The 23,938-nt window shown below is 44.8% G+C and overlaps 1 protein-coding gene across 1 annotated transcript in view; it reads right to left on the bottom strand.

Moving 5' to 3' along the window:
* LOC144790692 (maestro heat-like repeat-containing protein family member 2A) overlaps window positions 1–23,938 on the bottom strand; it is a 65,618-nt gene that overhangs the window by 23,645 nt on the left and 18,035 nt on the right. The window contains exons 3-8 of the mRNA XM_078665415.1: window positions 23,651–23,758; window positions 20,161–20,281; window positions 16,622–16,662; window positions 16,166–16,307; window positions 13,818–13,870; window positions 12,637–12,744 (exon numbers count right to left, since the gene is read on the bottom strand). Coding sequence (XP_078521541.1) covers window positions 12,637–12,744; window positions 13,818–13,870; window positions 16,166–16,307; window positions 16,622–16,662; window positions 20,161–20,281; window positions 23,651–23,758 — 573 coding nt within the window. The remainder of the gene's footprint in view (window positions 1–12,636; window positions 12,745–13,817; window positions 13,871–16,165; window positions 16,308–16,621; window positions 16,663–20,160; window positions 20,282–23,650; window positions 23,759–23,938) is intronic.

Genomic DNA, 23,938 nt, shown 5'->3' with positions numbered 1-23,938 from the left:
GTCCTCAGGAGTGAGTGAAGGGTCTTACCCTTTGGATCAGTGACCCATAGGTCAAAAGCAGAGTGTAGCACTCAGCTGCTAACTGTAGAAAGAACAATGATAGTCAACATAAAGAAACAGCAAGTCAAGAGGACCCAAATTGTCTTGGGGTGATTAAAAAAAAGAAAAACAGAGAGTTTTCAAGAGATGCAACCATACTCATGTGGTTGATGTGCAGAGAGCGCAGGAGACCTACCATCCTCTGTTCATCTGGATTGAGACTGAGCAGGGGAGAAGACCCGTCTTTTAAGGTGCAGGTAATTGTAGTGATTGTCCTTGGGTGGGGTGCATGCGACCGTGGGAAAGAGTGATGACGCATTGGGCCCCTTGAGATTCCAGAGCCATGATTCGCTTTTAAGTGTACCCAGAAACTGAAGGACCTCCTGGTAAACACCAGACCTCATATTCAACAGTCCCACATGCAGAACACCTTGTGGGCCTTACCACCTGTCACAGGGCTCTATCCCTGTGGGTCCTACGGGGTATGCCCACTGACTAAACATTCCTAAGAGGTCAGGTTGTGTCCCCAATTCGCCTGGAAACAGAAAAGTCACAGTAACTGCAGTACAAAAAACTGTGTTTACCTGATCACCTGCCTTTGTGGCCTTCATTACGTGGGAATGACCACGAGCGCTATCGAACCAAGAATAATGGAGCACTGGAGCAACATATGCTGCTGGCACAGCACTACAAAAAATGTGCCAGCACTTTTCCAACTCCAACCACTCTCCAGATGACCTCCGGCAGATAATTTTGGAAGCTATTAATTCATGGAGCCCTTTAAACCTTTTCAGAATGGAGCAAGGGTGGATTTAATGCCTCTCCATCAACAGCAAAGGTTTGAAAGATGAAATCCTCTAGTGCGAGGTGTAATTCAGTCCCCTGTGAAATCAGATACTCTCTTACTATGGCTGGATTGACATTTTCTTCATACAAGGGACCTGATATACCATATCACCATTGACACCATGTCACATATGGAATGCCCGGCTATGGAGTCCCAGACACCACACTAAGCAGTGCTTATGATAAGAATTTTGCGACTTGGCATTGGTCTCTTCTTCAGTAACACAAATGATTCTGTTGATACCAATGAGGTGGTACCCTCCAATAAGAAACCATTTAACTGTCTTAGTCTACTGTTTGAGATGAACAAGTTACTTACCTTCGGTAACGCTTTTTCTGGTGGATACAGTATCTGCCTGTGGATTCCTAACCTTGTGAATATCCCCCATGCGTCAGCAACGTTCGGAAATTTCTTTGTAGCTCGCCGGCGTGGACGACGTCACAGGAACATACGACATTGCGTGCGGCTCCGCTGATGTCACCGACGCCATAATAGGCCTACGCCGGTGTGATGACATCAGTTCCGCCCTTTTTTCTGTGCCTTCGAGGCACACGGACGGACCAACAACAATAGATATATACATAGTATACACAGTACAAACTAGTCAAGTTAACACACATAGTGCGAATATAACATAGTAAATCATGTACAAGAACACACTTCCTTTGAGGATAACATGTATACATTAAATAAACATTACCAGAAATTCAGGTATAGAAGAGTGGACAACGGGGAGGCGGGTGGGCATGTGAGGAATCCACAGGCAGATACTGTATCCACCAGAAAAAGCGTTACCGAAGGTAAGTAACTTGTTCTTCTGATGGATACATCTGCCAGTGGATTCCTCACCTTGTGAATAGATTCCCACAGCAGTCCCCACTCCTGGAGGAGGGTGTCCACTCCTCTATACCAGAAAGTCCTGAAGGACAGAACGCGCAAAGTGGCCGTCCCTCCTCACTTCGGTATCCAAGCAGTAATGCTTCGCGAAAGTGTGGAGGGAGGCCCAAGTTGCCTCTCTACAAATGTCCTCTACAGGAACACCCCTAGACAAAGCAGATGTTGATGACTTTGCTCTAGTAGAGTGAGCTCTTATACCCTCTGGAGGTTCCTTACCAGCCAGGGCGTAGCAGATCTTGATTCAAAGAATAATCCATCTCGAAAGTGTGCGCTTGTGCACAGCTCTTCCTTTTCTACAGCCAGCAAATCCAAAAAACAACTGGTCATCCATTCGATAGTCCTTTGTCTTATCAAGATAAAAGCTCACCGCCCTCTTAGGGTCCAGACGGTGAAGCCGTTCCTCCTCCTTGGAAGGGTGAGGGGGAGGATAAAAGGTAGGAAGGGTAATAGACTGTCCTAGGGAAGGGAGTTACCACCTTAGGCAAAAAAGCAGCCCTGGACATAAGAACTATTCGTTCAGCATGAATGGTCAAGAATGGGGGCTTCGAACTAAGAGCTTGAAGCTCACTTACCCTCCTTGCCGAGGTAATAGCAACCAGGAAGACAGTCTTAAAAGACAAAACTCTCAAGGGACACTTGTGCAAAGGTTCGAAAGGAGAACCCATCAGAAAACTAAGCACCAGATTCAAGTCCCATTGAGGTGCAATAAAGGGAGTAGGAGGAAATTTATTCGTAAGGCCCTTTAGAAATCTTAAAACAACAGGAGACTTAAATAAGGACGGCTGATCCGGCAGGCAATGCAGACAAAGCCGAAAGATAACCTTTGACTGTAGCAACAGCAAACCCTTGCTGCGCTAAAGAAAGAGCAAATTGAAGTATATCTGATAAACAAGCCCTCAAAGGACCGATGGATTTCTCCCCACACCAGGAAACAAACCGAGACCACCTATAAGAATAGATAGACTTGGTGGAGTCACGTCTGGCCGCTAGAATGACATCCACCACATCATGTGGGAGAGAAAAGGAATTCAGGTTGCCCCGTTCAATCTCCAGGCATGAAGGTGTAAGGTCTGGAGGTGGGGGTGTAGAACCTGCCCCTCCATCTGAGAGAGGAGATCTGCCCTGAGAGGGAGACGGAGCGGCGGGCACGAGGAGAGGTGGAGAAGATCTGTGTACCACACCTTTCTTGGCCAATCCGGGGCGATCAATATGACTTGGGCCCGGTCTTGGCAAATCTTTCTCAGAACCCGAGGAATCAAGGGTATGGGAGGAAACGCGTAAAGGAGTTGTAAGCCCCAACTCAACTGAAACGTGTCCCCCAAAGCTCCCTGCATCGGATACTGGAGACTGCAGAATGACAGGCAGTGAGCATTCTCGTGAGTGGCGAATAGGTCCACCTGAGGAGTTCCCCACGTCCGAAAGACATGACAAACTACCTCTGGATGAAGCCTCCACTCGCAGTCGGCCGAGAACTGCCGACTGAGACTGTCTGCACGCACGTTCAGAACTCCGGCCAGATGATTTGCCATCAGACAAATCTGATGGTCTAAACCCAGGACCAGAGACGCAGAGCCTCTCTGCAGAGACACTGTGACCCCTCTCCTCCCTGGTTGTTGACATACCACATCGCGGTGGTGTTGTCCGTCAGGACTTGAACCGACCACCCGCGAAGGAAAGGGAGAAAGGCCTTGAGTGTTAGACGTATCGCCCGCAACTCTAGAAGGTTGATGTGAAGCAACCTTTCCTCTGGAGACTAAAGACCCTTGATCTCCAGATCCCCCAGATGAGCACCCCACCCTAGAGTGGATGCATCCGTTATCACCGTGGCAACCGATGGAGGTAGATGGAAAGGCTTTCCTTGAGACAGATTGCCTTCCACGCTCCACCAAGATACATCTGCTGCAGCTTCTCTGGAGATCCTCACAGACTCCCTGGGATCTCCGTTGTGTTGATACCACTGCCTGCGGAGACACCACTGGAGTGCCCTCATGTGCCAGCGTGCATGGTTGACCAACAGAATGCAGAAAGCCATCAGACCGAGCAGGCAAAGGACCTTCAGGGCTGGAACGACCGCTCCATTGTGAAATAAAGGAATCATTCCCTGTATGTCGAGAATCCTTTGAGGTGGAGGGAATGCTCGACATTCAGTTGTGTCCAGTACCGCGCCTATGAACAGGTTGCGCTGGGAGGGCACCAGGTGAGATTTGGGTACATTTATTGAAAAACCCAACCTGTACAACAACTGAGTTGTGACTTGCAGATGATGGAGCACTGCCTCTGGAGATTCTGCTTTGATCAACCAATCGTCCAGATACGGGAATACAGGTATCCCCGACCTTCTGAGATGTGCTGCCACCACAGCCATCACCTTGGTGAAAACTCGAGGTGCAGTAGTAAGACCAAACAGAAGGACCGCAAACTGGTAATGTTGCGATCCCACCGTGAAACGGAGATACTTTCTGTGCGACTTCAGGATAGGAATATGGAAATAAGCATCCTGCAAGTCGATCGACACCATTCAGTCCTCTTCCAGCAGCGCCTGAAGAACCTGAGCAAGGGTGCGCATCTTGAACTTCTCCTGTTTCAGGTAAAGGTTCAAGATCCTAAGATCCAAGATTGAAGATCCTAAGATCCAAGATTGGATGAAGTCTGCCACCCTTCTTGGGAATCAGGAAATACCGGGAGTAGCATCCCTGACCCCTTTCCTGCTCCGGAACCGCCTCTATCGCACCCTTTTGTAACCGTGACAGGACTTTATCCTGCAGGAGAAGTAGGTGGTCCTCTGAGCAAAATCCTTGGCAAGGAGGGTAATCTGGAGGAAATTCCCAAAAGGGAAGAGCATACCCATTCTCTACAAGATTGAGAACCCAAAGATCTGATGTAACTGATTCCCAATCCCGTAGAAAATGGGTAAGCCGACCCCCTACAGGACCCGCATGATCCGGAATGGCGGATCTAGGGCTGCTTTGCTGATGGTGAAGGGGGTTGGGAAGAGGAGGAGGAGGCTTGACGTCCTCGAGGACGAGCTCTTTGTTTGCCCCTATAGGATTTATATAGTGGATTTTGCTGTTGCTGCTGCTGTTGAGTTTGACGGTAGGGACTAAAGGACGAACGTCCAAAACCTCTATACCTCTTAGTCGCAGAGCCTTTGGACTGCAGCCCCAAAGATCTGGCAGTAGCCCTACTGTCCTTAAATATTTCCAAAGCTGCATCAGATTTTTTGCCAAATAGTCCAGCACCATCAAATGGCAAATCCAACAAGGCTGCCTGAACGTCCGCAGAAAAGTCAGATGACTTCCGCCAGGCAGCCCTTCTAGAGGCAACAGAAGTTCCCATAATTCGAGCAACTGAATCAGCAGTGTCAAGACTACTTTGAATCACTTGACGTGCAGCCTCCTGTGTATCCGCCAACACCTCATTAAAATCCTTCCTGCTGTCCTCAGGAATTTTAGGAGCTTTACAGAGTTCATCAGGGCATGTATATATCTCCCCAAGAGACATGTGGCATTGGTCGATTTTAGAGCCATACTTGCCGAAGAGAAAATCTTCTTTGCAGTCTGATCCTGTTTCTTGGACTCCTTATCCCCAGGCACTTGAGGGAAAGCACCAACAGTCTTCTTCGAACAGGCTGCCTGTAAAACCAGACTTTCAGGCAAAGGATGCGAGGATAGAAACTCAGGATCACCAGGTGCTACCCTATACCTCCTTGCAACACCCTTACCCACTGCAGGAGCTGTAAGAGGCCATTTCCAAACCTCCAATTAAGGCTCAGTCAAAGCCTCATTAAAAGGAAGCAATGGTTCCACAACTGAAGATGGGGAATGGAGGACCTCAGTCAAAAGATTAGACTTGTATTCAGCTGTAGGCAAAGTCAAATTTAAAAGATCCGCAGCTTTTTTGATGACCACATGGTATGGTGCAACGTCCTTTGAAGGGGCATCAGATACAGAGGACAGCTCCCATTCAGGGGAAAGCTCCAAACCACTAGCATCCCTCAAATCATCAAAATAGTCCTCCTGAAGCTCACCTTCCTCCACCTCAGCCTCAGCCTCTCTAAATCTTTGCTCCTCTATAAGGCGCTGAGATTCTCGCCTCGATCTCTCCTTCAAGAGTCGCGCCGTCGGATCCGTGACCGACTCTGACGGAGCCGGTGCCGGCGTCGAGATCGGATCCGGAAGCCCAGGTCGCTGCTCACGAGGTCGAGTCGGAGCCAACGACGATGGAATCGGCGTCGACGACCTCGGAGGCGCCGAGAAATGCCAAGGCGGAGCCGGCGCCGGCATAAATGGCATAAAAGGAGCTGGAGCATAGGAGTGGGGAACTACTAAATTATATGCCAATGGACCCATGGGACCCGAATGTGCACCAGAGGGGTACAAAGCTCTCGAGTAGACTCCATACATTGCGTTTAAAAACGAAGTAGGGTCTTGACCTGGAGCTGGGAAGGGCGGGTAAGGACCCACAGGATGCTCTCTCGGAGGTTCCAGATTCGCCTCCTCTTCCACAGGCGGATGGACTGGAGTCATTGAGCCCTCAGGTAATGGAGCCTCTTCTTCCTCTCGAGCCGGGGACGGCGTCGGAGAGGGATCCGATACCGGAGCCAGAGAATGCACTGGCGACTCCAAGGGTGAAGCCTCACCTTCTGGAACACCAGGTGAAGGAGACACCTCATCTTTTCTATGCCTCCTCTTAGGCGACTTCGGTCTCGACTCCGAGTCCTTACCGGAGTGATGTCGAGATCCATGCCTTCGCTTCTTATGCTTCTTCTTCGTTGACCTCGAAGCATGTCCAGATGACGACCTCGATGGCGAAGCCGTGCGGGACCTCGACCTCGCCCTACTCGAACGCGATCTCAAAGTCTTCTTCTCCTTTCTACCTTTCAACTTCGCCACCAGAAGTTTCGCTTCCCTCTCTCGAAGAGCCTTTGGGTTCATCTTCTTACACGAATAACAGCCTTTGACATTGTGGTCCGAACTCAGGCACCAGATACAATCCTCGCGCGGGTCCGTAATCAACATCATCTTGCCGCACTGCCCACATGGCTTGAACCCGGTCTTCTTAGATGACATCTTCAGTGAGAAACAAAGAAGCAAGAAGACACCAAACAGAGAAAAACAGTAATAAAGTTACTAACAGCTACAGAGGTTACCCGAAACCGTTAGCGTCGACGACGTGGAAAAAAGGGAACTGATGTCATCACGCTGGCGTAGGCCTATTATGGAGTCGGTGACGTCAGCGGAGCTGCACGCGATGTTGTGCGTTTCTGTGACGTCGTCCACGACGGCGGGCTACACAGAATTTTCCGAACGTTACTGACGCAGGGGGATATTCACAAGGTGAGGAATCCACTGGCAGATGTATCCATCAGAAGCCGCCTTACTAATACCATTGACAACTTTGGTCGACCTGCATTTGACCGCTACACACTCCAAGATGTCCACCACGGAGGGATGATACTTTTGCTACACAAGCACATGAGGGGCTTGCTCCTATTGGCTCCAGCCTACCTCTTCTCTTTCCTCTTCTCCTCATTTGACATTTCCCAATAGTGTTCACCAAGCATCCTAATCCATTGGGAATAGACCACTTGGCCGCCTCGTGTTACTTATTACATGAGGTGGCCTAGATTTCCAATATGAACACAGATGCCAGTATGCCTAGATTCCAGCATGAGGGATCGCTAGGAGTTATGTGCACCTGATTTGCTCTCCATCACTGTATATGCAAGAGTACTTAGGTTTACTATACTTTTCTCTTATCATTACCCTTGATTAACAAAACATTCAACTGTCTTAGTTTACTACTTAGAGGCCACCTTACAAAAACCATGGATGACTTTGGGATGCCCAGCTTTTAACCACTGCACACTCTGAGATACGCGCCACTGAGGCATGATACCTCTGTTATATCAGCACGTGAGAAGCTCACTCCTTTTGGCTCAAGCTCACCCCTCCCCTCCTCTCCTCTCCTCATTGTCCACTAGGTCATCACTCCTTCCAGCTGCTGCCCACACCACATCTGAGGACAATCGCTCCAATTGCCTGTACCTTCAATGACAGGTCTTCTCCTCTGCTCAGTCTCGAGCCAGGAGAGCAGAGGAGGGTAGGTCTCTTGTGCTCTCCGTGCAGAAACCATGTGAGTATGGTTGCTTCTCTTGAAATCTTTTCCTTTTTCTTTTAACACTAAGTTATTTGGGTCCCCTTGATTTACTGTTTCTTTTTACTGACCATCATAGCTCTTTCCACTGTCAGCAGCTGAGCACTACCCTCTGCTTTTGACCTATAGGTGAGGTCAGCGCTCTAGTCGCGTACTCCCGCCCTCCTCCCTCCCTATAAATGTGCTACCCGGCCAGGCTGCGCCTAAGCCAAGCCCGTCTGCGCCCGTCTGCGCCCGTCTGCGCCCGTCCGCGCCAGGATTGCGCCGGGCGCGGACCATGCTGCCCAAAACCATCCAGCCCTCAGGTATGATTTTAATGCGCTGCTCTCAGTGCGCCTGACAAGGGCTAGTCATAGCTGTAAGGGTCACCTTCCCACCGATCGCCTCTGGGGCACATTTTCATGCCGCTTCTGTAGATGGTCTTCCTTGGGACACACTGACGTAATCTCTCACCCACTCCCTCCTCCTTTACCCAAACCTATCACTTTTAACTGCGGACTTATCAACGCCAGATCTTTAGCCTGTCATGGACAGGATATTCACGACCTCATACTTTCTTACGACCTTGACGCCTTTTTTATCGCTGAAACCTGGCTAAACGCCGCATCTAACCCTGACTTAGCAACCGCCCTCCCTCCCGATTTTACCATCCTTAGGCGGGATAGACCTTGCGGTAGAGGAGGGGGGATAGCTATCATCGTCAAGAAATCCTTCATGTGCCACACATTTGATCTGGCCTCTCTCAAGGACTGTGAGGGCATAGGCTTTGTGATTCAAATTAACTCATCCACTTCCTTTTCAGGAGGACTCGTCTATCGCCCCCCTGGGAACGCCACGCCTTTCTTGGATTCCCTGGACGAGACTCTTGGATCACTTATGACCCACTATCCCACCTTCACCCTTCTCGGTGATTTTAATCTTCATTTGGAATCCTGCTCAGACCCCCACACTTCGAATTTCCAACACTCACTTGACATTTTCGGCCTCTCTCAACTGGTCTCCCCCCCAACGCACCGGGCCGGTCACACGCTAGATGGCATTTGTACAAACGCAGTTACCCTAGCTGTTTCCCCCCCTATTCCACAAATATGGACCGACCACTGTTTTATTCCTTTTTCCATCATGGCAAAACCCTTAGCGCGACCCTACACTACGTGCTCCCCTACCCCCTTCTCGATCAACTGGAAGAAAGTGGCTGAACGCATTAAGTCGAACCCCCAGCCCCTTGCCCCCCCCCCACTATCGTCGGAGATGTATCACAAGACTCTAAAAACTTCCACTACTGGATTGACAGAGTGGTTTCGGCCAACGCCAACTCAACCAACCAAAAATCAGTTCATCGCAAAAGAAAGCCCAATGCCCCCTGGTATACCCAGGCCCTTACTGAATGTCATCTTAAATGCAGGGTCCTTGAAAGAGAGTGGAGGAAAACTTACGATCACACTTCCAGATCCCTTTACATCCTACAGAGGAAACAATACCTCTCCAATATAAAAAAAGCCAAAAAGGAGTTTTTTACTACAGCCATAGTGGAAGCTAAACAGAAACAACATACTATTTTTAATATAGTCAAGTCTTTCACCCACCCCAAGGCCCTGGCACTCGAAATCCCTCCATCTCAAACCCTTTGCGATCAAATAGCTGATTTTTTCACTGACAAAATAAATAACATTCACAAGGACTTTCCCCCTCCCTTAATCCACATACAAGATGCCATCACTATTTCACCCTCTCTGGGCAATTTCACAACAGTTTCACTGTTACAAACACAGAAGGCCATCATGACCTGTAGATCGGGAGCCCCCACGGACTCCTGCCCCCCGATCATTCTCCACCATCTTATTGAGGCCGTCAACCCCTCAATCAATGCCATTGTTAACGAATCCCTCAGCTCAGGCATTGTTCCCGCTGAATGGAAGAAGGCCATAGTCAAGCCCCTAATGAAAAAACAAAATAAATCCCCGACAGATCTATCTAATATGCGCCCAATCTCCCTACTCCCGGCACTAGGCAAAATCACTGAGCAGCTAGTTCATGAGGAATTAAAAGCCTTCGTGGAAAACAATCACATTCTGCACCCACAGCAATCAGGTTTTCGCCCTGGCCACTCAACTGAAACTGCATTGATTGAGCTATCGGACACCATTAAGTTCCTGCAGGATGAGGGGAGACAAGCTGTACTCATCCTGCTCGACTTAACTGCAGCATTCGATACCATCTCACATGCCATCCTCATTAACAGAATGCGCGAGATTGGTGTGTCGGGTACTGCATTAATATGGATAACATCATTCTTATCCAACAGATCACAAACAGTTTCACTAGGCCCTTTCCTCTCTGGCAAAAGACCCACTACATCTGGTGTGCCCCAGGGGTCTATACTCAGTCCCCTCTTTTTTAATATATACATGGCCCCCCTTCTCACACTGATTGAATCCCACGGTATCCTCGTAACATCCTATGCTGACGACACCCAGCTTGTCGTCACCATTGATAAAAACCACCCTGACGCCGCCCCCAGATTTCAGAATTGCCTTTCCCAAGTCTTCTCTTGGCTTAACTCTAACCATCTTAAGTGCAACAGCGCCAAAACCGAAATAATACCCTTAGGCAAAGACATCCTCTTCTCCCCAAAGGATTGGTGGCCTCAAAACTCTGAAGCACCGCCGTGTGCGGCCTCCTCGGCCCGCAATCTAGGCGTCCAATTTGACTCGTCTCTTAGTTTTGATGACCATGTGCGCATTACTGCAGGGTGCTGCTTCAATCTTATCAGACAGCTGAAGAAATTCTTTGACTTCCTCCCCATCTCAGCCAGGAAATCAGTCGCGGTGGCTCTAATCCTTTCCCGGCTGGATTATTGTAATGGCCTCCTGGCAGGAATAAAGAAGTCTTCCCTCAAGAAACTGCAAAGCGTCCAACACGCAGCGGCCAGGCTCGTTCTTAAACTCCCAAGAAGGTCCTCGGCCTCTGCAGCCCTTAACACTCTTCATTGGCTGCCCCTTCACAAAAGAATTCTTTTCAAACTCCTTGTCACGGTCTTCAAAGCCACCAGGAATACCGGCCCTCTTTACCTGGCCAAGCGTTTTCGGCACTATATTCCATCGCGCTGCTTGAGGTCATCAGGAGCCAACCTGGTTACTGTACCTAGAATAAAGCTAAAAACAAAAGGTGGAAAAACTTTTTCATTCCTGGCGTCCAAGGCATGGAACGGTCTCCCCTTCAACCTTAGGCACGCCCACACAGAAAGCCTTTTCAGGAAACTCCTGAAGACTTGGATTTTCCTTCAGCCTGATCCATCGGTCCTCGCAGCCATCTGATCTGATCTACGCCTCCCCACGCTGGTTCTTCTGTTTGCCCAGCGCCAAGATGCTCCTTCCGGAGCGATAGTCGCGCTATACAAATCCCAATAAATATCAAATATCAAATATAGGGCATAATTAATTGATCCAAAGGGTAAGACCTGTCACTCACAATGGAGGACAACCAATCACTTATGATACGCTGAGTAACACGAACACAGATTGGTTTGTTTTGTCTTTTCCATGTATGTTCACTTGCTTATTCTGTTATATCATATGTACTTTTGTGTTTTTCACTTCTTTCACGTTGTGGTGACTGGTCAGCGCCAAAAATAGCATGTGCATGTCTACCTTTAGAGACACTATGATACAGTGAGTTGGAAAATCGATTCTGGTGACACATTGAACCAAACATACAAAACATTTGTTTACTGAGTGTTTTCTTTATTTTTTCATTTATTTTCTAGGTTAGATGATCAATTTAAAACATTTTGAACCAGGTATTTTCTTCTAAAGGAATACCTTAGCAGCATATCATGTCTTAGGTGTGGGGTCGGACTATCCCCCATATTTTTGGTCCTGACGAATCATTGTGGAACCTTTTTAGGCCATCGAAACCTGACCACACTAACAGAATTAGTCTACTTGGGTACATCACGCCCCTGTCTTAGCCCCAACCAAATTATATTTTTTTAATCCTACCAAGGGAACCATCACATTACAGTTCAGTTCGGTATCTCTTAGATAGTTTTAGTCTCCCTTTACTTCACTGTACACATTTACATCACCCCTCACATACAAAATGCCCTTACACAAGCACTTCTCATCGGACAGCAAAAATAAAAAGATCTCCCTTAAAGTGACCCTTCTTGGGGCCCGTAGGGCATTATAGCGCTGGACCTAGGAGAAGCAAGCCCACTATGAAGCATTACATCCTCAGTGATGTGTGAGGGCACCAAGAAATAATCCTTAAGATTCCCCCTTCTTTGCCCGCCTTCCTGTCTTCTCTGCTTTTTGATACGAACAATACCTCCACTGCTTTTTGCATGAATCTGGCCTCACATCCCCTGAATGGGGATTGGCTCTAACATGAAGACTACCTATTGGATAAAGGAGATCCATTAGGGAAATGAGTATAGCCCTGAAATGTTGTGGCTTTTATTGATTCAAGTGAAGAGGATTACCTCAGCGAGTTCATCTCCATCTGCTTCTTAGTAGGTCAGTCCTTCCAGGGAGTGGGAGAACCATACCTGATTTTCCCAACAGGCTAAGCCCAATGCTGTGTACCCATATTATAAAAATTACCTTTACTAATGGAATAGACAGTTCTACCCTTCTCCGACTTTGTGTTAAATTGACTTCCCCAATGGTTCTATACTGACACTTGAGAGCACTAACCTCCTCATTCACATGATGGGCAAAACTGTCAATCTGTTTGGTGAGTTCTTCCATAAAAGAGACATGCCATTCTCTGTATGGGGCTTGTTTTAGGATAGTCCCCAGGAACTGCAAGGAAAACAGTGAGAGACTTTAATGCAGTAATAGAAACGTAAATGCAGTATCCACGGCTGACATCTGCAGTGATTTTGAGAAGATAAGGGTAAACAAACTTCAGCTAACAATCTCTGTAATGACGAAATTATATTTGGACAGAAGAACCAGAGAACACATACAGCAATGCTTAAATAGTGTGGTGTGATATCAGTGCTCAGAAGAAACAGGAGGCCTTGACAGTGGCCGTGATTTACACAGAAACACATGCAACAAAACCATGCTGCCCACAAATTATTGTGAAAAGAGCAACAGTGCAGCCATCCAGACAGAAAACACATTGGGACTATGCAACAATATCACATACTTAGAAGCAGAATGCAAAAACATTTTGGGTATCCAGCAAGGGGGCAGAATGTAAATTTCGTGTTAGCAAGGGAGAAGACTGAACACAAGGAACATAAAATTGCATCTCAGGAGCACAATAGAAGCTCAGTGTAGTGTGATGGCCTGGCAAAACATACAGTGACAGAGTGACAATTCAAATGAAGATAGGGAGCATGGATCATGTGCCAATCCGATTGCAGAATATGAACTTACTGATAATGTGGAATGCAGTGGGAAGAGTGATAGTGTGACAATCCAGGGAAAGAAAAACGTTGTGCTAGTGTGACTATCCTGGGGGATAAAAAAGAGTCGGAGGAAACAATTACCAGTATGGGGCTACATTTGTAGCCCTGTGCAACAACAGTCAGATTTATGAGTAATGCAATGATCACTGTAGAGCCTGTAATTTACCTGGGTAAAACATGCAGATAAACTGTGATACATGTAGGACTAGGTGTCGTAAGGATGCAATTTCCAGTTTTATGAATGTCAACTTGGGCCAATAAGGTTTTTAATGCTTCTGGTAAATATTGCATATTAGGGAAATGTTATGTACCGAGTACAGCTGCTCCCCCTCTGTGCCCAATCATAATCAACATCATAGTAAATTTAATATCTGCATATATTCACGCTGAAAGAGTGGCTATGGAAAACAAAGAGACAAGCGTCATGTGTGACATTCATTAGCAATTCATCCTTACTGAAACAAGCGTGCATTTCCACTTTGCCAAGTCAAAGGTTCTTTCCGTGGAAGCTGGAATAGTAGTTGGTAAAAAAGAAATATATGTAAGTAAAAGTGAATAGCAAGCAACATTTCAAAAGCAATGTGCTTACATACCAAGCACTAGCAGAAGTAGATTCACACAATTCAAAGTGTGCAAAATGTGTTTGTTGGCTCAGCCTGTCCTGGGAATTGAGTTCAAGGTCATTAGTTGTTCATGTGCCCTTGATGTCACTCTTAGCTCCTTATATCTGGTTGTAATTTTAGGTTTATATATTCTGGTTTCCTTTCTTTTATAACAGAAAGGTCACCACACCACTTGTTTGCAGAAAATCAGTTTATTACAGAGCTACTGCCAATAAGCATTTCAGCTGTCAGAGGAAGCTTGATCACATAGTGGATCGCCGTTGTGGTTCAGAATAAAAAAGTGCATATGTGCTCTAAAATTACATACACATAGAAAAATACTCCTTTATTATATCAAAGACCAAAATATTTAGTAACACTTCTTAATTTGCTATAATTCCTAATGTACCCCAATATAGTCCTAGGTAGTCGCACAAGCTTTTACCGACATTTGTCCTACCTTGCTCTACATAACAGTTCTGGCCCTGACCTTTTACCTAGTTAGGTGCTGCATAAATGTTGTGTAGTTTTCTCAAAAAACTAGCCTAATTTATTATGCATGAGGATTCTTATTATCACAGTAGGATTACAATCTTGTGCGTAATAACTCTGTGTAAAGATCACCACTATCGTCATCCTTGGATGACATGCCCACAGTACCATGGCACATCTAGGTAGAACCCCTGATGGTACCTTTCAGGTATATAAGTACCACATCTTTGCTGGGCCAGCCGGAGGAGAAAAAGATTCTATGCTGACATGCTGACACAAGACACTGAAGTCCCTGCATGCAGACACTCCAGTTAGCAGTCGTCTGACATTACTTGTGGGTTGTCCACTCGACAACAATCAGTTGTTATAAGTAGTCATCTTTATAACACATTTCAGACATGTCTAGAAACTCAATTTCCATTAGATTAAAGTACTCGAAATCTTTAACTCTTAAATTTAAAGATTTCCAGTTCTTTAATCTAACGGAAATTTTGAGTTTCTAGACATGTATATAATTGAAAACTAGAATTTTCTATATATTTATGTAGACAACAAAAAATGGAATAACATCTTTTTTCTTGCACACGGGTGATAAAATGTACATAGATCTACTTGATCAGAGGTAAAAATATGGTTATTGGATCCTTCACAGGGGTTCATAACTGTTTTAAAGATTGAAGGTCCTGAAGATGGCCTTAAGGATTTTACAACAATAAGGCCGAAACGTCGACTTATAAATCCACATCTTTTTAAACAGATTCATTCTGTACAACATGATCTTTGTTTATAATCAGCAAGATTCGCTGTTATACATCTATAAAGAGTGGAACACAACGCAACTGGATTTTAAGAACAATTAATTTACTTCTTGTCCATTTGTATACTGTTGATTTATTTTCTTTTTTCGCTGAAGATAAAAATAATGTACCCTGAATGATGAAAACTTTACATAAAGTTTAATTTCTTTAAATCTATTCCCCGTGCAGCTTTCTCCTTTCCTTGTGAGTATTTACCACTGTGTCAAGATTGAAGTGACGAAATAGCATTCTCATGTGATCAAGGCTGTGTCTGACAGATGAAGCGCTTCATGGCAGAAGCTTTGTATTAAACTGATTTTTTCGGCAAACCAATGTGTCAACTGCCTTTCTGTTTTATGCGGAAGTAACCCAGAACTTGCAAGAAGATACCTGACTCCGTTTCTATTATTGCCTCATTCGGTTTGGAGTATGGCATCGGCCAGCTACAACGAAAGACTGTGACTATTTCTTTTTTTGCTTACTTATACAAGCCTTCAGCCAGACCTCCTCATCTGCTGGTCTAACGTGTCCTATCATTCACATTCTCTTCTGTCCTCCACAGCATACATCATGGGCCAATTCTGGCATTGGCTAACTTCACTGTGAACAATGGCGTTCAGCTTTTTCACAAGGGGCACATCCACACACAAATTATTTTCATTTAGTTCCAGGGACAACAATAAGAATGTGACCTTTTGAGACCAAAACAGTATTTTTTATCTTGGTATGTACCTGGCATCACCTCCCACAATACGAGTTTATAAAAACCGTGAAAAAAACATGAGTAGACAAGGTCTAAAAGCTAGCAGCCAACACCAGACGTAATGGCTTTGTCATTGGTCAATGGTTGTTTGAAATGCCATTAATATTTGTTTAAATTGTGTGCTCACTGGTTCATGCTTTGGGGTCTCACCTTCTAAATATGTTATCAGCGGGGGGATCTTCATTCTGAGGAGTTTTGCTAGAAATGGGTAATTTGCAGGAATCAGGTGCTCGAGAAGAGCCAAGACTGAAGTTCCCCTTTCGACATCCCAGCGAGGATATGAAGAAATTACCTGAAAACCCACAACAAAGAATTCAGAAAGTGATTCTTTCATGAGTTCCTATTCTCTAGCCTTTAAAACTTCTGGAAATGCTACCTTGTTCTCTACGCAGTACTTAGTACCAACCACATTTTGGCTGTTTCTGTACAATGTAAGTAGCATGTCGTACTGATAACCAATTGACTGGAAATAAAACCATCAAATTCAAAAGGATAAAAGCTGAGTTGAATTTAAGATCTCTATTAGCAGGTTGCATAGAAATGACAGCAAACAACTTGGGAAGAGAGATCTGGTGGAATATGATGGGGGTGGAATGTGATACTCACCAGCAATCTTATGAAGAGTCTGTGTATTGGAATTTCTTTAGCTGTTTAGGTACAAAAGAACAAAGACATTTCACACTCAATCCATAAATTACTGAGCAATACTTGCCAAAGGAAGACATATGGCTGACACACACACTTAAGACACCCAGTAGTACCTGTAAAGAAGATGATGGGTGATGGGTGGCATTTCAATGAGCCTCTAGCGGTCATGAGGATGCTTTGAAATTCCTGAAAATACTGGCAAAGGCACCCCTACCACTAAGGAGCGCCCAGGGGTGTACAGTACCTTGACAGCCTATGCTGCAATTCTCTTCCTCCCTCCCTTAGCAGTTGCTCTCAAGGAATGAAAGCTGGAGGAGGAGCTACCTAAGCTGCCATGCACAGGTTCCTGCTACAGCTTTCATTGAGGGATAGAAGACTCCAGTGGGATAAGAGAGGATGCTTCATGAGCCGTGGACGTGCTTTACATCCTAAAGGACCATGGAAAAATGGGAGCCATTTTCTGACAGCGGATACCCCCGAAGAAAAAAGGACTCCAGAACATTTTCTTGCATATCTATTTTCCAATAAGGTTAAGGACCTGGGGCAAACAAGAACGAGCAAAAATGTTGCGTGTTCGATTCTGCTCAGGACTCCTAACATGAGTGACAAATAAATAGACTATGATACCATCTGCCCAGGTCACTTGCACTTTATCAACACATCCACTGGAAAGTTGAGAAGGGAGAGCTAATTGGAACCCTGGAATTATAGCACTTACAGGTATTCACCACCAGATGTGAATCTCCTTCATAACCTTGGAGTCAGTCAAAATATTTATTTTCACTTACCATCATTGAGCATGCATCCCTGCTTACAAGTGAGGGCCAATAACTAGCATTTTAGTATGGAGCTGAAGTCCAAAATGTTGAACCAGAAACATTGCAGAGACAAACATCATACCTAAAAGTAACTCCATGGAGAAATAAAATACATCCCTGTTGCGTCGGCAAAAATAATAACACATAAATAGGTACCATACCCAGCAGGGCATGATCAACATACTAGACAGAAGTAACATCATGGAGAGCAAGATTACTCCAAGGTTTAAAGAGGAGCATTAGAGCCCTGAGTAGTCTCATGGTGTGTGGAAACCTGGGACAGTTCGTATATTGCATTTAGGGGGTAGGAGCATTAACCAGACTAAGAGCTGAAACAAACAGGAAAGTAACTTTATGTCTGGCAAACTATAAAAAGTATATAGGGATTATTTACAAGCCCCTTGTGCCACCTGTGCATCACTTTTTGAGACACACCAGCAGTGCAACCTGCTGCTCCATATTTACAAGGACAGGTAAAGCCACCCTGCGTGGCTTTTAATGCCCTTGTAAATATGGCCCCTTTACACGCAACACTTTGTGTGGAACAGTTGTGCCATGGGTTTTGCTGTGAGATTTCCTGCGCAACACCCAAGGCTTCTGCCGCATTTCCAGATTTACAAGAAATAGTACACCTGGAAATGTGTCAGAATGCTACACCTCCCCAGGGGGAGGTAAAGGTAGGTCTAACAAGAACAAATATTTTTAGTTCTCCTCGTTGTTTACCTCTTTCTACGCGTACTGCATACTGCAGCACATTAGGAAGAGGAAATTGCCTATTGTGATTTTTTTTGTGCACAAAGGTATGCCTAACTGCATAAAAACAAAGATATTATGTGAGTAACAAGGACCCCCTGGTACAGATGCGTATCCTGGGACAGGGTAAATAATGTATGTAAACTAACACTCCCAGGCATAAAATACAACAGTAACACAATAGAGTGAACAAACAAACTACTAGAGTATCAAAAAATATACATTTTTAATTCAAATAAAAATACAATTAATAACAATCAATACACTGGTAAAAGTTAATAAAAATGCTAGACTGATATATAAGGATTCACAAAAAAATCTATTTAAGAATCAAATTTAGAGATCAAAGGAGGTTAGGTGGTATCCGGTCGACGCGTTTCAACATGAAAATATGTCTTCATCAGGACATTTACCATCCAATTTCTAAAATTAAAATCACGAACTCTGTGTACAGTTTCCTCTGTGTTTCTAGCTGTGCGCTTTATCAACAGAATCCAAGAAGGGATATTTACTCAGTGGGTATCTCAAAGGAAATCAGTAATTATTTTCAATAAGGGCATTCCGGTCCCAGAAGTCTAAATTTCATCGAATACATTCGACCACAGAGAGGATTCATTCAGGCCTTCTCATTTCGAAGTTCTTTATATCAATCATGTATCACAACTTTAAAATATTTTATTCAGTAAAATCCAGGCTCTAACTAAGCCGATCATATCCAGTCGCTGTATACACCTTAAAACCAGCGAGAAATTATGATATTCTTCTGCTGTGCTCATAAGTTCCTATTTATTTCCTTTTCCGGGCCTATTATTATTCGCGCTGTTCCCAAAAACGTGCGTTTTTCAGCCTTCGTCCCGTCTGGCGGTTCGAAGCAAATACTCCTATTGTGTATTTTTTATGGCAGACACTCGCCACTCCTGATTAAAAGAAATGATATCAAATCCTGCCGGTTGGTCAGGAATGCACCGGAAAGCAGCCCCAATCGGTAAGATGCAAGCGTTTGTCTGCCTTAATCCAGTCTCTAGGGTACGGCGGTAGGGAACTATTCTTAGTACACACTCGCTACCCTGGAGTTTACACGGTGAAAAACGACTGGTATAGAATCCTGCCGGTCGGTCAGGAATACAAGTAAGAGCAGAGGAAACTGTACACAGAGTTCGTGATTTTAATTTTAGAAATTGGATGGTAAATGTCCTGATGAAGACATATTTTCATGTTGAAACGCGTCGACCGGATACCACCTAACCTCCTTTGATCTCTAAATTTTATTCTTAAATTGATTTTTTTGTGAATCCTTATATATCAGTCTAGCATTTTTATTAACTTTTACCAGTGTATTGATTGTTATTAATTGTATTTTTATTTGAATTAAAAATGTATATTTTTTGATACTCTAGTAGTTTGTTCACTCTATTGTGTTACTGTTGTAAAAACAAAGATATGCCTTACTGCACAAAAACACTCATCCCTGTGACGCAGCCACCCTTGCACCATGGTACAAGGGTGCCTTCATAGGTGCATGGCAGCTAATTATGCACCAGCACTGGGAGAGCAAAGGGATCCATGATATCATTGTAGATATGAACTCCATGATATCCTGGTGCTTCGGAATTAACGCAGCGTGGCACAGCCAAATGGCTTGAGGCACAGCAATTAGTTAATTCCTTGTGAATAAGGCTCAGGGCGAGCAGCAACATCAGCAGAGACATATATATCTCTAAAAGGAGAGCAATAAATGTTATTTGAAATATTGACACCCACATTCTATAGTAACTCAACCGTAACATCCTGAGCTAATGGACTGGTACTTCAACTCATGCCTGATCATGACAAAGTAACAGGGGATCTGGGGAGTGGAGGAGGAAGCATTAACCACCTTCAATGGTAGATCCCACTGTGTCAATGAGTAGGATGCTTAAGACTCACCACATTCATGAAAGTTGATGCTTGCTTTCTTATCTACAACAAGGAGCATCTGGCACAGTGCTGGCACAGATGAAGTATAGTCATCTTCCAGCATGTAGCTCAAAATCTCTTTCCAAAATCCCTGCAAGAAAGAGCAGTGAATGTGTTATTAGTATCATTAGCATTTAATAAGGCTACACTCCCACAGATAAACAGTCATAGCCGGTGGGAGGGTTTCTGGTGGGTCTTCTGGAGATGGGGCTACATTTGAATTATCCCTTTCCTGATACCATTCCTTGCTGATGGGGTCCAAGACAGATTGCTGGTATTACACTGATGTAGCACCAACCCTGTTCAATGCTACAATCCGTGATTCTATATCCGAGCAATTATTTGCAGAGAACGAGTGCAACATTTATTCTTTGGGAATCAACTGGGAGAGAAAGGGTAGTTGACCTTAAGGGTCTAGTAGGAACTCCTGGTCCCCTTTGATTCAATGTTTAAACAAATGGAGGAGTAACCACTAAAGGTACTTAATACCTATACATTAGTATGATATTGAGGTGCAAGCCCTGCAACCCAATCTGGGACAATCCTTTGTCCTTAGAAGACCCCTCACTCAACAACCTAGTTGGTGACATGCTTCATCATAGGGGTCCCACCCGGACAGCCGAATGTCATCCGGGTGTGCTTCGACACCTGATTACAGTGGAGCTGGTTATTTTTTATATGTGATAAGGATTGATATAAGTGTGGTTAAAAGTTGTCACAACGCTACTCACTCAAAGACTTTATTCTGGAGTGATTGGACAACAGATAAAGGATAATTACGTGTGGCACCTTTGCCTAATTAGGCAGGCTGCGGTGTCAGAAGAAGTAAAATGGTGGTGATTTAAAAAAAAATTAGGTCTACATGTTTCAACCTTCATGTGACTATAGAGGTTTTCTTCAGGACCAGTGTAATGTAGGCTGGGTGGTCTACACACGCTAAGGTGTATCCTGCCCTCGCCTACTGTCTGTTGTGAAATCACAAATAGGTAATTTCAATAAAAACATGTTCTTCTCCGTGATGTTTGGAAGAAACCTGTGGAAATAAAACAGAAAAGGGGGTGGGGTAGGGGAGACGTACTCATGTACAAACATACATGGAAGGTGAGTCATGGTGCACCATGTGAGAAGTCAAGCCCGTAAACGGAACTGAAGCAACCGTTAGTAACGCAGGTATAAGTGCTGTCGTGAAACAGGCGTTTACTGAAATCAGGATTATTACAACTCATTTGAATCTGTGCAGTTCGTGAACTGGTAAACTTGAATCGCCGCTGATACAGTGCGTGCAAAAAGCATAAATCGGTAAAATCCCACGTGCAATGAAAGAATGGGTGTCTATGCCCAAGATTGGAGCGTGCCGTAGCAAGTAGTAAATAATGCCACGTGGCTAAATATCAAGTGCAAATGATTACAAAATGCGGTTTAAAAACACACACTCGCAACACATACATTCCATGGTGGGCAGCACAAACATACATACACATGCGCAAACAAGGAAAATCACTCTTACTCGAAGCACTCAAATTCTGGGCTTCATGAGCGTCCCCGTCCCTGCATTAACGCACAGCCACCATCTAGGAGGAAGCGGTGAGAAGGTGTAAGGGTATGCGCGGTTCCGTCGAACCTGGATTGGCAGGGTCGGGTAGTCAAAGGACTTACTTGTGGCGTGAGGAAGTGCGGCAGATTAGCCTAGCAGCAGATCGGTCGGGAGCCCCGTTGGAGTGAATCACGGGCTCCGTCGCGAAACTGAAGTACACTTCCGCGTTTGTCGGCAGGGGGCGGGGCGTCGTCACGTGTGTCCCGGTTGCTAGAGCAACTCAGGCCCACGTGGGATGCCAAGCCTTCGCAGCCTCAGACGGCTGAGCCCAATAAAGTTACATTAGGAGCAGTGACAGAAGAGGGAAAGGGGTTTGAACAGCCGCGTTAATGCTGCACGCTCATGTTGAAATGTAAGCGCTCGTCAGCGCAGCTGTGGACAAAGACTAAGTGGCTTTATCCATTGGGTTAAAAGGGGGTGGGGGGTTATTTCAGGGAGCATTTGCTGCCCAGGGGTATTGGTACATGATGGCAAAGTTACATCTAGGCGGTGTTCAGATAGGAGATGCAGATTGAGTAGCTATGTTTTGCAATGTGACTGATGTGCCATTCAATCTCGTTTCTAAGTGGCTATTTAGAATAATTTGGAAAATCTCCTGCCTCATTAAAAAAAATGAGGTAGGATTTGACAATCTTCTATGAATGCCGGAAATGCTGGGAATGAGGACTGTATGGGACAGCAGACCTCTATCCCTGCAGCAGAGGAAACAGACTTTACATCGCGTCTCAAATCACGCTGTGCCTTAACAACTTGGTCCAAACCACTAATAATAATAATAATAATGAGAGTTATAAAGCACATAGCTGCGTCAGCTGCGTGTCCCAGCACTGGGGTATCAGTCCTATTATACAGAGTAAGAATATGAATTCCCCTAATCTAAGTTAGCATGAAAAAACATGTTTTTAAATTCTTGCAATATTGTATTTCAGATTTTTCTTGCCTAAGCCAAAGTGGTAGGGAGTTCCACATCTTGCCTGCCAAGTAGTTGAGGGAATGGCCTCCAATGTGAGCACTTTTGATTCTGGGGATAGATGCAAGAGAGGCATCAGCTGATCTCAGATTTCTTTTAGGAAGGTAAGGTGTGATCAGAGGTGAAGATATTTAGGGCCTTTATGATTGAGAATCTTGTGACAATTACACATGGTTTTGAAATATACCCAATGCCTTAACGGAAGCCAGAGCAGCATTGGTAGAGCTGGGGCTGATGGTGAGTATCTAGGCAGATGAAATAGCAGCCAAGCTGCCATATTCTGCACCCACTGTCGTCTTCTTCATCATGTCTGTGACACTCCGAGATACAGAACAATGCAGTAATACAGTCTCAACATGATTAAAGACTGGACCACTGTCTTTCTGGCAGCTTCTGGCAGAAAGACAAGATGTTTTTAAGGTATTTAAGATACCAACACATTGCCCTGCAAGACTCGTAATTGCTGTACGTGCCCTAATGTGTCTTTTCAATGCATTCCTTTATCAAGCAAGCCAATACAACCACTTCCCTGAAGGAAAGCGTTGTTGGACTAATGTTGTACTTTAAGTCCAACTCTTTCCCTACAGTTGCACAGATTGGAGTTGGAATAGTAAATACTATTCCAAAAGCCAGTGCTTTCCCGAAGGCAAATCATGGTAGCGTCCTGGGTGGAAAAGGAATTCATTTTAAACATGCATTCATGGTTCATATCACCATGTGCATATTTCCCACATACAAACCTGCAGCAGAGAGAACTTTGCTAAAACATGCTATTATGTGAGTTAGAGTATAATGAAGATAACCTGGGAATTGAGGAGTCTTTGGACATTCTGCAATTTATATTTTGTACACTTCTAGTTTATTGACCCACCCTATTTCACATCCTTCTCATTTACCTCGTCAGTATTTTTATGGCGTAATGCAATTTTAATGAGGAGCTGAGAGATTTGGATGTGGATGGTCTCTTCTTCAACATCAGATTCAGGATCCATGTGACTAGTGCCCTGTGAAAATGTGGAAAAGCAAGAGAAGTAAAGTAACATATATTTTCATATTATTTTCACTGTGTTTTCTCTCCTCATGGAGGTTCAAGAGATTTGAGAGTGAAAACATCACAATTTTCAAATCAAGGTTGTAAGCACAGAGAGAACCTCTTGGCTTAATTTCAAACGTGAAATTAAAAC

The sequence above is a fragment of the Lissotriton helveticus genome, chromosome 11 (genome assembly GCF_964261635.1).
Source record: "Lissotriton helveticus chromosome 11, aLisHel1.1, whole genome shotgun sequence".
NCBI classification, from domain to species: domain Eukaryota; kingdom Metazoa; phylum Chordata; class Amphibia; order Caudata; family Salamandridae; genus Lissotriton; species Lissotriton helveticus.
The sequence above is the reverse complement of the archived record's forward strand: the minus strand, read 5'-3'. Positions and strand labels throughout refer to the sequence as shown.